The sequence below is a fragment of the Argiope bruennichi genome, chromosome 6, assembly GCF_947563725.1.
Source record: "Argiope bruennichi chromosome 6, qqArgBrue1.1, whole genome shotgun sequence".
In the NCBI taxonomy this organism is placed as follows: Eukaryota; Metazoa; Arthropoda; class Arachnida; order Araneae; family Araneidae; genus Argiope; species Argiope bruennichi.
The window spans coordinates 33,946,889-33,962,348 of NC_079156.1; the positions used below are offsets into that span (position 1 = coordinate 33,946,889).

Sequence of the window (15,460 nt, forward strand, 5' to 3'; positions counted from 1 at the left end):
ACACCATGCCCGAACAAGGATTCGAACCCAGATCACGTTTAAGATGCGCTACCCCTATGCAAGGACGCTGGCAAGATGCTCATTGTTATGTAGAAAACGCAGAGGGATAATAACTTTATTAAAGAATTTGGAGAAAGCCTCGGTGAGACCATGCTCGCATGATAATTTTAAGTATGTTTATGAAATATAGTCCGTACTTAAAAGCAATTTAATGATTCCGTTGGAAAAATTAATCTTAGAGACGAAAACAAACATACACTTAAAGTAGATCCTGATTTACTATTGAAAACACTGATATGCTTTATTTAATCTATTTTTTTCATTTTTATATGATGGTTTCGAAAAATATAAAAAGAATATGAATAAATAACCTGCATTGTATGGTACTGGAGCAGATTGCGGAACTGGTGCAGATTGCAGCGGTGACAAATCTTCTGTAAAAAAGAACAAAATTTTTATTATCAAATTTATCAGTGCTAAGCACGAATTAAAAAAATTCTCCTCAGCTCCACTGGGGGTCACCTCAGAAATGAAGATGAGAAGCTTCATGTATGGTGGCTGGTTCTCGCCACCCTGGTGGGTACAGAAAAAGATGGGAGTCGGCTACCCTACATCCATAACGGGACCTACTTCCCAAGGGAAGGGTTGTACCGTAATCAGTGATGGCCCGTAGGACTCAACCACAGTTCCGCCAGCGGTGCTATTGTGGCTACCCTGTCATTCAGGTTTTTCGTATGCCTTCGGTCTGGTTGGAGTAGCCGGTTAACGGTTTAATTAATTAATCTGTAATTTGTGATTAATGATACTTTCTTCGAATCAAGATATGAAATTAGTTTAAATTTATTAGATTATTTTCCTTTTCGGCTTAATTAAATTAAAAATCATAATGTTTATGAAAATAAACAGGTACATAAATATGAATCACGGATTGAATTTAAATATACAGTCAAATAAATTTGTTTCTATAGCCTAGACATGAAAAATACATTTCATTTTAATAAAGAATTTTATGAGAAAAATTATTAAATATAAAAATTAATTTATTTTCTTTTGCTGCATTTTAGGAGACATAAATTTTAAAATATGATTCCCAAGGCTTCATGCTTTAAGAAGGAAATACGTATCTCTATTTCAGAAAATGAATAGACAAAATGTCATTTTGGAGAAGATTAAATTATCAATATATTTAATGTATTTTTAATTGTAAATATGAAGAAGATATAATCACTTTATGAAATGTTAACTTTGCTTGGAAAAATGAAAGAAATCCTCTCATTTAAAAATTCAATTACTAAACAAGAGTAGAAATAATTCCCGAAATTGGTCACTGATGACAGATACATTCTGGAAACATGCAAAGTTTTTAGCCTTTTAGTTTCTGAGCGAATTTAGACTTAGTTATAAAGTAGAATCTAATCGTAATATAGCAAGAATGCTCTACTAACTCAAATCATGTTTGTTTTGCAAACTATTGAACAATCAGAAGAAAAAAAACTTTTAGTAAGATATGTTGGCAAGAAATTACACTTCATGAGCATGAATAAACTAATCCGAAAATACGAATGTCAGTTCATATCATTTGCAGCAATACACCAGCAGTAACAAATGAATTCGAAACAAAAAAATGATGCACAAAGTCTAATCTATATACGAAATTTCTGTATAAAATAAGCCTAGTAATTATAATTTGATAGTGTGGTATCAGCACTTCGCATGTGCTCCATGTAATTGGCGCTATACATTTTACTATTTGAAAAGTGAAAAGTCTATGTCTTTGATAGTCATTTTCCATTTTCATCAGAATTCATTTCAGGTCTTAAGTTTTTTGAATTGACTCTGTTTTTTTTGAACTTTTTGTGTTTATTGCGTTTCCTTTAACACTATTCTTCAGCATTTATCTATTCAAGAGCAAAAATAAAGGAACGACTGGTGGAGTTATTCACAATATAGTTATTTAACCGACTCGAATTCGCATGATTATGGTGTTAACACAACCTAGATCTCTGTCATATACGAAAGCTAATGAAAATGAAACATCATTTTTCAATTTAGGATTTTTTTTTAATTCTGAACCATAGCAATTCTACGCCAATTATATTGCAATTTTAAGCCATTTTCTACTCATAATAATTATACGTTGCAACCATCACTGGCCTTACATTTGGCGATAATTTAATCGTATATCTATAAAATGCTATTTGCCCATCTCTCTCTATTATTGATTTTCTAAACCTTTACCTAATTCATGAACATGTGCAACTTTTGCCCTCACTAGATTTTCTTTGTCTGTGTAATCCTCTGAATAATTGCAGTCACTCGGTATTGCTCATTACCTTAACGTTGCTTTTATGATAATTTTATTTGCTGTTATACTTTTGCTTCCTATCCAGCATTGGTAAAGGAAGCTTTCTTGTGTTGTTTAAAAACAGTTCGTGAAAATAACCATTGATTTATTTGGAAAAGTGAGAAGCATTATCACAAATATAATCGTATCTTACTTATTTATTCGGGTTCGCTGATAAACTCGAGATCCAACTGCTCCAACCAGTAAGACATTTGGGACGGTGGTGAAACTAACTTCACGGACGGAAACCAAATTTCCACATAAATTCCGATTCTTACAATATCATTCGTCTCCAATCACTGATCATCTTTAAAGTGTGTAAATTTCTAAAGCGTTTACTTTCCCTCAAAATATAGAGATTATTCGAAGAATGAAGTTAAAGAAAAGCAAAATTTCATGCAAGATGCATAGCCACAGCACCAAAATTTGGAACTTGCCCAATTCCTTCAATCTCACATCAGATAACTCCCGAAACTGCTTTATTTCTTTCTGGTAACATGCATGATATTCTGTTTTTTAAATATCATAATAACAGTTGCCATTTAAAAAAACATAAAACAATGATTGACCATAAGTCCCTAACAGCTCACAAATGTTGTGCAATATTGTATTAAACAATATTCGCTATATTGTATAATGTTGTTGAATATAGAATAATATAATATCCAATATTGAACTATATTGTACAACAGGCTCTGCTACCTGGGGTAATATAATCATAAAAAAATAAAAAGGCTTTAAGATCATAAGAGAAGATTCAAAAACAATTTGCATTAACAGTGTTTGCATCGTTTAGGGACTCACCATTTTTTAAGACTTCCAAAATATTTAATAATGAGAGCAGTTGGAAAAATATTTTTTTTCAAATCCTTAAGAGCAGTGTACATTCAAAATTTATAGTGTGATGTATAGTATCATCAATTCCAAAAAAGCTTTCTGAATAATAATAAGAAAAATTATAAAATTTACCATTATTCTCGTCAGATGAAGCTGGAGTGGAAACAGGCGTAGATGCGTCAGAAGTGCTCGAAGTCAACATTGAAGGACCTCCTGCAGTAGCCGATGAAGAGGATGTAGGGGTCGTTGAAACACCTATTAAAAACACCGACTGCTGAAGATGATAGATATCTAGATCCCTGCCATTAGGATCAAAAGATAACGAGTTTGTAACCCAATTCCTCGAAATATTCACTTTCAAATATTAAGGTGAAAATCGATATTCTTAGGTGGTTTTCAGTATTCACATAGTCGTTTGGTGTGTGGCGTAAATATTTGCTTACTATAGATTCTCATTTGTTCTGGTAAATGTCGACATTCAGCATGCTCTAATGGTGAATGTTGAATAAAAATGTTTTCGTTATGTTAAGATAAAATTGTAACTTTTTAAATTAAAACTGATTATGTTATATATTGAAATAGGAGAAAGAAAGCTTTAAATATAGCAAATGTGGAAAAGCTGTTGGACCTTAAACAAATAACACAAGAAAAAAGAAAATAATTATAATAATAAACTTAAATATTATGGGATTATGATATATAAATATATTTATTATCATATGGGATTATGATATATAAACATATTTATTATCATATGGGATTATGATATATAAACATAGTTATTATCATATGGGATTATGATATACAAACATATTAGTTAATTAATGTGGATATGTATTTAGGAAGCGGATGAAATTTATCAAAGGAAATTCTGCCGATCTGTCTGTTTGTAAGTCTATCAATACATCTTTGTATGATTTAATAGTCATACGAACATGAAAGAAAAAATTATTGACATTTCCCATGTAATAAAACCAGAAGAACTGATTTGAACTGTAAATGGTTTTTTATTATTACTAATAAATAATAACTTTATCCCTATATGAATGTTCATATTACATTAGACTTCATGAATGATTTAAACATTCAATCGCTATTGTTTGTATCATCATGAACAAAAGTAAGAAATGTAGGAAAAACAGTGGAGAAAAGATCTTGATGTTAAATTTTTACTTAAAAATAATCAGTGTCTTAAATGTTTTTCAATTAAAATAAACTTCACCACGTTAATATTATAGTAACTTTTATTAATTAATTATTTATCTGCTGAAAATGAATTAAAACTGTAAATTAAGTTATACAGAAACCATTGCTAAGCAGTGTAGAATTTTAAGTTACAGAACCTTCAAAGTAGTAGTGCTCGAGAAGCCATTGCGTATATATATGATATAGCATATCCAGGTCTCTTTTTACATCAATAAACCAAGCCCAGAATATCTCTCATACTACTTCAATGCTCCATTTACCAAAATTGTTTTAAATCTCTTTGAAGAATGACAACAAGCTTAATTTGAGGACAAGCAAATGATTTTTTTTATTTCGCTGTAAATTATTTTATTGTCTGTTACTGATTCGGTTCCTGAGGACTCGAACTGGAAACACTGACCGTAGATGCTTTTTTTTAGAATATAATAATCATAAAAAAAATTCGTTGCATGTCGTTGCAATAAAAATGTTCGAATTTTAAGAGATAATCTATGAAATTTTTAAAGTGAATTTCCAAGTTGCTTAAAGTTGCTTTGGATGCTTATAAAATTAATGAATGTAAAACAGAATTTCTCTATTTACCTGCTGATAAGCTTGAAGATCCGGAACTTCCTCCTCCTGATGAGCCGGAGCCATTCATCGTGGAAGCACCTGCACTAGAACCAATCGTGGAAATTACGGTTGATGAACCACCTGTTTAAGCATATATTTAATATGCATTATTTTTGATGTTGTAAAATACTTAACATAATTTAAAAATAAAACTTGCGTGCATTTTTTCTCTTTGCATTCTGCGAATGATAAAATGGACGTGATTGCAAATCATATCCCTGTTAATATCATCGGAATGAAATATCGATAAATTATTAAAGATTATTATTTATTAAGAAATTCTCCGAAATTTTTTTTCGCATATTCCATATTTCCATATATTTTCTATCAGATAACTGTACATGTCGTCCATTACCCATTTGCACATGATTGGGTTACTACGCGGATTTATTACTGAGGTGATATTGATACTCGACCATATTTGACAATTTTATCTCATACTTTTGTCCCTGATACAAGAGAAAACCGATTTTCCCCCTTGGAACGGTGAGTATCAGTTCTCGCACTTTCGACGAGATTAGTAACTGATATAGCTTAAAATTAGGATTTAGCTTTTTCGGAAGTGTTATTGATGATTATCTGCGGTTGCGGTTACCTTGATAGGGACAATTATTGACGATTGGGTGCGAAAAGGAATGGGAAGGCTTTGCTGATATAATTCGTACAAGTGAATGTATTAGTATGGAATTCACCATTGGTAAGTGCATCGTTACATGAGGCAAATCATAGTAATGAAATGCACATAGTAAAAAAAAATAATAATAACATCTTGCATATCCATAGTGTCGCCAAAGTAGAACGGCAGCCTAACCTATATCTTCCTAATACTTTGTACAGATTCATTCAATATTAGCCGAATGGCAAAGAATGAGGTTGAAGAGATTGCCAATCTTCATCGATCGAGTCCAGAAACTGATAATGAGTACCTGATAGACATAGTCTGCATCAGTTTTGTATACCAATTACTTGTGTATGCCTGATACAAATAAATTAAAAACTTGTAGGATGATGCAAATAAAGTCTGTGCACGTCTAATAAAGTAACGTGGCGTTCCTGATGATCTTGAACACTAGTATTTTCATTTTTGGATTGAATAAAATAGGATTGATTGAATTTATCTCGAATTTAAATCTAGGACATAACGCAAGAGTACTTTCAAATAAAATCATTTTGTGTTTATATTATATTAAATTGGTCTTTCAGATAGAAAATAGCTAAATATTACTCTTTGACCCATTAGTTTATGAAAATTCTGATGATAAATCCAATATCCTACAGTTGGTTATTCAGGTCATACTCAAAAAGGTCAAATATACTTTCCGTGGAGAATCCTGGATAAAAATATCTTAGAATTTTCATTTGTAAATTTTCTTATAACTTAATTTTAACAATTTATATCAATTAGCTATACTTTTTTTAATAATAAAGCATGGAATTTCGCACAAATGGAAACGGGTGTTTAGTTAATCTGAAATTTGGATTAAATTATGATAGTCACATGGATGTGATATATTAGAAAAAAATAGCATCTAATATATGAAAAATAAGTAATGACATCTTAACCATTTTTTTATTAAGAAATGATTTGAAAAACTTATCAAATATCAAAATAGGTATAATCCATTCTTAAGATAATTCTAGCCCCGCTACTTCAAAATACTCCCCAAGTTTCTTTTCCAAAAATAAGAAAAATTATCTCAAAAGCTACAATGACAGTTCATATTTTTAAGGGGCTGATATGAAAAACAAGACCCACTTAGCTAATAACTATTAAGCAAATGTACGCTTAGAGAGGTTTTTTTTTTTTAAACTTCCCTGTCTCATAAATCCATTAAAGTGAACATAACATTCGCTACCAGTATTCAATGAAAGAAGGTTAACGAAATTTTGCAATTATCGCCATAATTTCATTGAACGGGCGTTTGGGTCTTTTCAGAATTCATAGAGTAAATTGGAAGATTTTAAATTTGAAGAGGTATTTATATCAAAAGTATTTATAGTGATCCAGAAGTTAAAATTTAATTTAATTTAAATAAATTAAAGTAATAATATGTTAATAATTAAAGATAAAAATATTTTTAACTGAAAAAAAAACAATTCAAATTTATTTTTAATAGAGAAAATTTCTGTCAGTTGAAAAATTAAATGGAAGTACAAGAATTAGATAACATTTCTAAACAACTCGCATCATAAACATGCAATAGTAATAAATTTTACCACCTTTTTTTCTCAAATAAGGTATGTAATAATTTTAATGTTTTTCAGTGTTATTGTTGTAACTCAATCGAATGTGAACCATCCAAGTATACTACTTATAATGTTATAAGTCTTTTTTAGAGCATTAAAAGAAATCTCTGAAAGCGACAACTATCTATATCATCCACCTGGAAATGGCTATCACCCAAGTTCTCTCGAATTTTATTTATAGGTAAATAGCTCATTTAAAAAATGTTAATAAATTTAATTCTTAAATATATTTTCTAACAAGTTAATTTTAAATTATAAAATGAAGTAAAAGGGATTTCTTCCTAACTTTTCTTGTGCGTTCAAAGTGATCTGAACTGTTGTATTAGCCAAAACAATTCAGAGTTATGACTCTCGAAATTGAAAATGTATCTAAAATGCAATTAAATGTCTCTCTGATTGCCTTACTGAATGTATTTTCCTTGAAGGATTTTCTCTTTTAGCATTTTAGTGAATGGAATATAATGACAGTTATAACAATATGTATTATTTGTATTTCTTATTCCCTTCTGCTTTCTTTTAAATAACTGAGTATTTTATTTCTGATTTTAAATTTTTTTCGTTTATTTACCTTCTTTTAAGATTTTGTCCAATCATTCTTGCTCTATTTCTACATCTAGTGTGTCAAATTATAGCATTATATAGTCATCGCATTTTCGTTTCTCAAATTTATAAGCTGAAATTAAATCATCCAAAGACCCTAGAGCTTGATTTAAAACTTACACTAATACTTTCACTACTTTTTAGATGTTAAATTCTGATATGATTATTTCAGGTTCATTTTAAATTATTTAGCAATAAATTGATTGAAACATTTATTGAAATACTTTATAATAAAATTTTCTGACGCGTAAAATAATAATCCAATTACATAAGTTCGAATTCCCACAAAAATATGATACGACAGTTGATATTTTTTTTTTAAATCTGTTAGAAATAAAAAAAAATCCGTATGTTAGTTTGACGTATTTTTATAACATCACATAAAATTTCTATATCACATTGTAATTTTAAAGTATATGGTAACTTTATATGAATACCTTCTTTTGCCGTCGTTATTATTATAGTTGAAGCTGTGTTGCTGCTTCCTGCTGTTGAACGTGCTAAAATTAGAAATAACTATTTGAAAATGCAAATAACAATTGAGATTTACATAAAAATGATATAATATAATAAATTAGTTTCTTTTTTTTCAACAGAAGTAAAATTACAACGGAAAAAAAATATTTTAAAAAAAATGGTTAGCTTTAGTCCATGTTTATAGTTTTCGTTAGATGTATCAGTTATGGTTAATATGATTAATTTATTGTTATTAATAATAATCGGTAAGAGTGATTAATCGATTAATTCTAAACACGGTTTCTATTCATAATAACGGATTAATAACATTAACCGTAACATCAGCATATTGTCACTGAGTTTCGTATGTATATTTTTATATGCAGTGTAAGTAAAGTATTCCACATTCATCTAAAATATTCAATAGCAAGTTGCAATAATTGTCCTTTTTATATAACTGTAAATTGAGAATTTTCTTATTTTAAAATGTTTACACATTCTTAATATTTATGAGGCATGATTTCTACAAGTCAGTCATTGCTACGTATGATTACCATAAATTGTTATGAGTTTTAACACAAACACGACTTTTAAGACAAGTTGCAGATTCCTGATTCCAGAATCTAAGTTCATTCAATCATGAAGTTTTATTCTTTATCTTAAATATAACCAAAATAAACTATCAAAATTATTATTAATTTATTTTTGAAAAAAAAAAAGGATTTCCCTTGTAGTTGGATTTGAAGTTTTTCATGGATGATGATTAAAAAAACCCATTTCTGTTGAATCTAACTTTTCGACTAACCTTCCGTTGCCCAATTTGTGAATGCAGCCATTTTTGTTTAGAAGACTATTTCAAAATATATCATAAAGCATAATGCGGCATTTTTCATACTACTTTTCATATATTTGTTTCTTTTCAATTCGCTATTAAAAGTTCTGATTCTGTATAGTTGCCTTGATTTTCAATTAAATTCCTAACAGTGACTTTTGCTAAAAAAAACATTATTTTCTACGAATTTCAGACCATTATTTTCTACGAATCTTATATCTTCTTGAACCGGTTTGTGTAGTTTATACGACATGATTGGTAAACGTCTTCCAAAAGAAGTTCATCTTGATGGTTGGGTTGACGGGGCGCCTAGCCCCGGCAGGGGCTTATCCCCGGTAAGGAGAGACTTCACAGTGCTTTGCTGTCTATACTTTGCCGTGGCCGTTTTCGACGAAATTTGGAGATGACGAGTGTCAGGACTCATTGCGATTGTCCGATATTAGGGTGAGGGTGGGGGGAGGGGTTACGCTGCCGTTGGGCTTAGTAAGTTTTTACTGCTTGTGAGCTAGAATTGGCTATTGAGATACTGTTTAGTTTGAGTTTGAAAAAATAAAAGTTAGGAAGAAAAACTAAAGGGCTGAGATAAATTAAAGTAGTATATTACGGGGTCTTCTAGAGTTTGTAGATGGTTTATATTTAGGGATTTTAGCTATTGCTTCATTTTCATTCTTATCCATGTTTTTAAAGAAGTTAGTGGCTAGATTTTTAATGAATTTTTTAAGAGGAGGATAGTCTAAGCATAAGTACATATTTGTATTGGGCATGTAGTATTTCATATTGCAGAAATTTCTAATTAAGTTATTTTGCTGGCGTTCAATAAGTCTAAGATTAGTCTTGGCAGCATATCCCCACACAGGGCAGGCATAAGTTAATACTGGACGCAAGTAGGCAGAGTAAATAAGCATTTTATTTTGTCTACTCATTTTGGAGTTTCGAGAAATTAAGGGATAAAATTTACGAGTTAGGTCTCGAAACTTTTTAGCTGTGTAAATAAAGTGGGGTTTCCAAGTTAATTTACTATCTAGAATAACGCCTAAATATTTGCATTCCTTAGACCACGGGACAGTTTGATTTTTAATTTTAAGTGGGGAGAAATTCTTTTTACAGTTATTTTTATTAAAAACTATAGCTTCAGTTTTACTAGCATTTATTTCAATTTTCCATTCGACGAACCAGTCCTCAAGAGATTTAATATGTCGGTTTAAAGCTATGGTAATGAAATTTTGATTTTTGTTTCTAGCTAGTATTGCAGTGTCATCAGCTTACATGCACAACATAGTGTTAAATTGCTTGGGGATATCATTAATAAACAAGGAAAATAAAATTGGACCTAGTTTAGATCCTTGAGGTACACCTGCAAGAATAGGTTTTACTTCAGAAAATTCATTGTTTATCTTGATTTTAAAGGATCTGTAACTGAGGTAAGAAATTATAATTTTGATAAGGTGTGGGGGTATGTTGTAATTAATTAGCTTGTATATAAGACCATCTTGCCAAACTCTGTCAAAAGCTTTCTGAATGTCAAGGAAAACCGCTGCAGTTTTTTGTTTATTTTCAAAACCTTCCTCAATGAATTCTACTGCTCTAATTAATTGGTGGGTTGTAGATAGGTTACGGCGAAATCCAAATTGTTCAGGTGTTAGTATATTATGTTCTTCTAGGTAATTATTTAATCTATTGAGAATTATCTGTTCAGCAATTTTGCTGACAGAGGAGAGTAGGGATATGGGTCTATAACTGCAGGGATCAGTTGGGTCTTTTCCTGGTTTTAATATGGGGATAACTGCAGCTGTTTTCCATAACATAGGAAAATGTCCTAATTTGAGAATGCTATGAATTATATTAATTAAAAATTTTAGGTAATTGTCCGGAAGTGTTTTTAACATTTTGTTGTTAATGCTGTCAAGGCCAGGAGCTTTTTTGATATTAAGTTTTTTAATATGATCCTTTAATTCATCAGTTGAGGGAGGGGGAATATCAATAAATTTTTGTGGCAATGAGCCGAGAAAGCTTTTGACTGTATTATTTACATTATGTTCTGTAGTGAAATTGCTCAATTCATTAAGTTGAAATTGTTTCTCAAGGCTAGCCGCCAGGCAGTTTGCTTTTTCTTTATCAGTTATTGCAATACTAGCAGGGCCTTTAAGGGCCGGAATTTTTTGTTTTTTACTTTTAAAAGTTTTGACAAGTTTCCAGATTGAACCGTCTTCTGTGTTAACACTAATTAATTTGTGTATAAATTCATTGCTTTGGATTTTATTGTTAAGTTTTTCAATTTCCTTATTAATTTGGTTCATTAGTCTCTTGAAAACTGGGTCTCTAGTTTTTTGAAAATTTTTCCTGGCAAAGTTCCTGTTCCTGATTAGGTCTCTAATTTTAGGGTCAATAAAATTTTGACTATTTATAATGGGGGTGGAGGCTAGATTTTTTGCATTAATAATTTGCGATTCGAAGATGTTTACAAAATGGTCAAGTTTATCTGGGTTTGTAAATTCATCAATGTTTGGGGTTTCTGATTGACTGAGGGTTAATTTAAAATTATTCCAGTTTGTTTTATATTTATTAAGATTATTGGGCAGGGAATATTTAAAGAAAAAATTTAATAAGATGGGATTATGGTCAGAGCTAAGTTCAGGTAAGGAGTGAATTTCATATGGGTACAGGAAGTCTTTAATTAAGGTGAGGTCTATTGTATTGGCTGATTGAGGCCCAAATCTAGTGGGGGTGGACGGGGCTATAATGTCTAATCCAGCCTGAAGGGCGAATGATTTTAGGGAATTACCTTTTGGGCAGTTACGCTTACAATCCCAGCTAACGTGGTGAGCGTTAAAGTCTCCGCAAATTATTTGATTAGGTCCTGTTTGCATCAGGTTTTCGATGTCGAAAATAAAATTGGAATTATCTGCACTAGGGGGGATATAAATAGAGATTAAGGTTATTGGATCTTGATTTTTAAAATTTAATTTTACCACGCTAGCTTCTACATGTTGTAGTAAAGGTGGGGGGACCTTACTGTGAGGTAAACCATTTTTAATTAAAATTGCAGTACCGCCGCCAGCCTGGTTAGCTCTGTAACTGTAATATGAGAAATAGTTTGCCAGGAAAATTTTTCTTTGTGGTCTAAGGTGGGTTTCTTGCAGTAGGATTACATCGGGGTTATACTTATTTACAAAATTACGAAGATCAATTATTTTATTGTTAATGCCATTTGCGTTCCAGTAGACTATGCGAAGGCTATTGCAGGAGAAAACTAGTTAATGACAGGTTGACTTGGGTTATCGAATGCCTTCATGAGTATATCCAGTTTTTCCATAACAGTGTTTGCGGTTTTTAGTTTTTTAAGCTGTGAGAAGAGTAAAGGGTACTCGGTCGTTAGCTTTTTCAGTTCTTTCATTGCTTCTATAATGTCAGCGAAATCATTGCCTTCTAAAACGGTGTTGTTGGCTTGTTTGTGACCATAAGTTTGTGGCGCCAGAGAAGTTCATCTTTATCGTCTACGAGTTATTTATATGGCAGTCAAGGTATTAAATGCATTTTATATTTAATATTAAGAAGACTTTAAAACTAAAAATATAATCGCTACTTTTTAATACGATTATATTTTAATCGTTACTTTTTTATACGATTATAAAAGGAAGACAACTAATCTTTTATATTGAGCAAATTTCTTTTTAGCAGTACGAATATAAATATCCTTTTTCACTTTCACAAAACTGCAGCTTATTTCTTTTTCAAATGATTGTTAATATGCATTGTTTATTACCAACTTTGGAGAAATCTACAAGGTAATCTACTTTGACAATTTACAAGGATAAGAAATTTAATGAATACACCATTGTATTTCGATTATCTATTGTCTACATCATGTTTCCATTGATATGAAATTCGTAGAATATCTGATGCAGTATACTATTTCTATTAAAGATTTGATAGGCGGGGTCTATCATTTTAAGAATCACTGGTAAAATTTGGTTGAAACTAGTAAGTGATCTTTTTCCTTGCTGAGGCTAGAAGGTAGTCTGTTCAGATTTAAACTCCATAAATTATAATTTGATTCAAAAACAGAAGGAATCACAATGTAACATTTATTACCAAACTGTTCCAGAATTTTGTCAAGCGATAGACAGATCGGGGAATCAGCAAAACTTCGTAAAATACAATTATTGGATAATTAGAGTATTCGTAGAATCATAGAAGAACAGAATAATCGTAGAAAACCAAGTATTTTTCGAGTTATTCTACGACTATTATATTGCTACAAACAAACTATACACAATGCTGGTGTATTCGTCCGTGGACTATAAGTATCTCAGGCTAATATAAGTGTTGCATTAGCTACAGCTGTAAAACCGCCATCATAAAATGTCCAATATTTTTAATTGAAATCAGTTATCTTAAACATTTCATTCAATTGAAGTTAGAAACTTGTAACAGTAGTAGAATAGATCTTGAACTAAAACTGATTTTCAAATGGTGAGAGAGTTTTAAAAGGTTTGGACACTCTACATTTCATAGAACTTTCTTTGAAAAAATGTTCTGGAAGAATTTAATGTGTTTGGTATACCCATTTATGCATTCTATTTAATTTCTGCTTACGTGAAAATTAACTTCTGTAATACGTGTGAAAGAGAAATGATTATTGATAAGAAGCGGCGTCATTTCTGACCCTGAAAGTTAAAGTATATTAAAAAATTAATTAAATGCTACATTCAGATAACATCCGCTGTAATTATCGCAGCTAAAAATCGTTTTAATTTAGAGTTGACGATTATCCCTTCTGGGGCACCTCAGATATGAGGATGAGAGGGTTCTCGCCACCTCAGTGGATACAGAAATTGTGTTGAGTCGACTACCCTCTATCAATGACAGACCATGGGAAGAGTTGTACCGTGTTCGGAGATGGCTCTTAGGAATAAATTTTAGTTTCCGACAATGCTATCGCGGCAGTCCAGTCAATCAGATTTTATGCATTTGCTTTCAATTTCAATCGCAATTTCGCAATTGTTTATTAAAAAATTTAAATAATTATAAATAGTTACTGAAACTGATTTAAAAATGTAAAATAGAAAAAGTAATAATAAAAAGACAAAATAATAAGAAGCAAAAATAAAAAGATAAAATAACAAAGGATAGAACCTTTAAGACTTATATTATGAAAAAAAGTTACTTTTATTTGTAAATTGAAATTCATCCTTTATTTTTAACTAGTTTAAGCCAAATTGTCCAATCTTTTGTAATTTAAATGTGTTTTTAATGAAATCTTTATTCATCTTTCCTGACCATCATTATATTTCCTTAAAATAAAAAGAAGTGTATACTATTAATCTAAAGTGATTTATGACAAAATTACATGGAAGAATAGGAGAAAACAAATAAAAATACTCGAATATATATTTTTACTTTAAGAATCTGTAATAAAGTAATAATACTGTTGAAACCTGCTAATAAATATCCTGGTTACATTTCCACTGAAATACTCTTTAAAATATGTATAATGCTGGATTAAAATTTTATTTACCGGAAAAAAAGTTTCGATATCGAAATATTTGCTTACTTGGTTCTGGTGTAGTGGTAGTGGTCATTGATAATGGCATATTTCCTACTACTCTAGGTGCATTTCGGTCAAAAGGTGGGGAGTTCTTTGAAGAACCTGGTGGCGCTGCTTGGGGTGGATGTTCATTATTTCGCGGTCTTGATCGGGGATAATTATTTGGTGCCACTGATGTCATCCCATTGACAGGCCTACCGTTGATATATTCATAGTAACCTAGGTGAATATTTGAAAATTAAAATAGACTTAAGTTTTGAATTTAATTTTTATATTCAAAAATATTAATCAAACAGTTTAAGAAGTGTTGTGAAATATTATTTATTTTAGGTATAAAGTAATTTGAAGAAATGTGACGCTATTTAGTTAAGCATCATGTAATGCCATTGCTTTGGATGACGTTTAAGTTGATACTCCTTCTCTAAATTTCTGCTGCACACCAGCGAGAGGACTAGGTATCATATTTAACATGGATCAGTGCTACATACAAGACTTATCGTTAGTAGAAAAGTCATTTTTAGCGGATCTTCGGAGGACAAATCTTCTAGGAACCACTTCTACGCCACACCCGTGTGTCTGTTTCCACACTTACGTTGACAAGGTCATTTACGTTACGAACCGCATTATGAATGGCTAGATTAAAGCAGAGCTCACATAAGGCTAATTACTACGACAATAGAAAGTTGCGCCTACTTCAGGAAGATCACGTGGCAGCAATGGGGCAATGACAAAACCTTGTCCCGATAAGACAACCATTTGTTATTGTGCCATTGGGGGG

The 15,460-nt window shown here is 31.0% G+C and overlaps 1 protein-coding gene across 1 annotated transcript in view; it reads right to left on the bottom strand.

Moving 5' to 3' along the window:
* The window catches only part of LOC129971713 (mucin-19-like), an 81,645-nt gene that overhangs the window by 45,243 nt on the left and 20,942 nt on the right, over window positions 1–15,460 (bottom strand). Inside the window, exons 4-8 of the mRNA XM_056085690.1 lie at window positions 14,689–14,901; window positions 8,284–8,346; window positions 4,970–5,080; window positions 3,314–3,436; window positions 372–434 (exon numbers count right to left, since the gene is read on the bottom strand). Coding sequence (XP_055941665.1) covers window positions 372–434; window positions 3,314–3,436; window positions 4,970–5,080; window positions 8,284–8,346; window positions 14,689–14,901 — 573 coding nt within the window. The remainder of the gene's footprint in view (window positions 1–371; window positions 435–3,313; window positions 3,437–4,969; window positions 5,081–8,283; window positions 8,347–14,688; window positions 14,902–15,460) is intronic.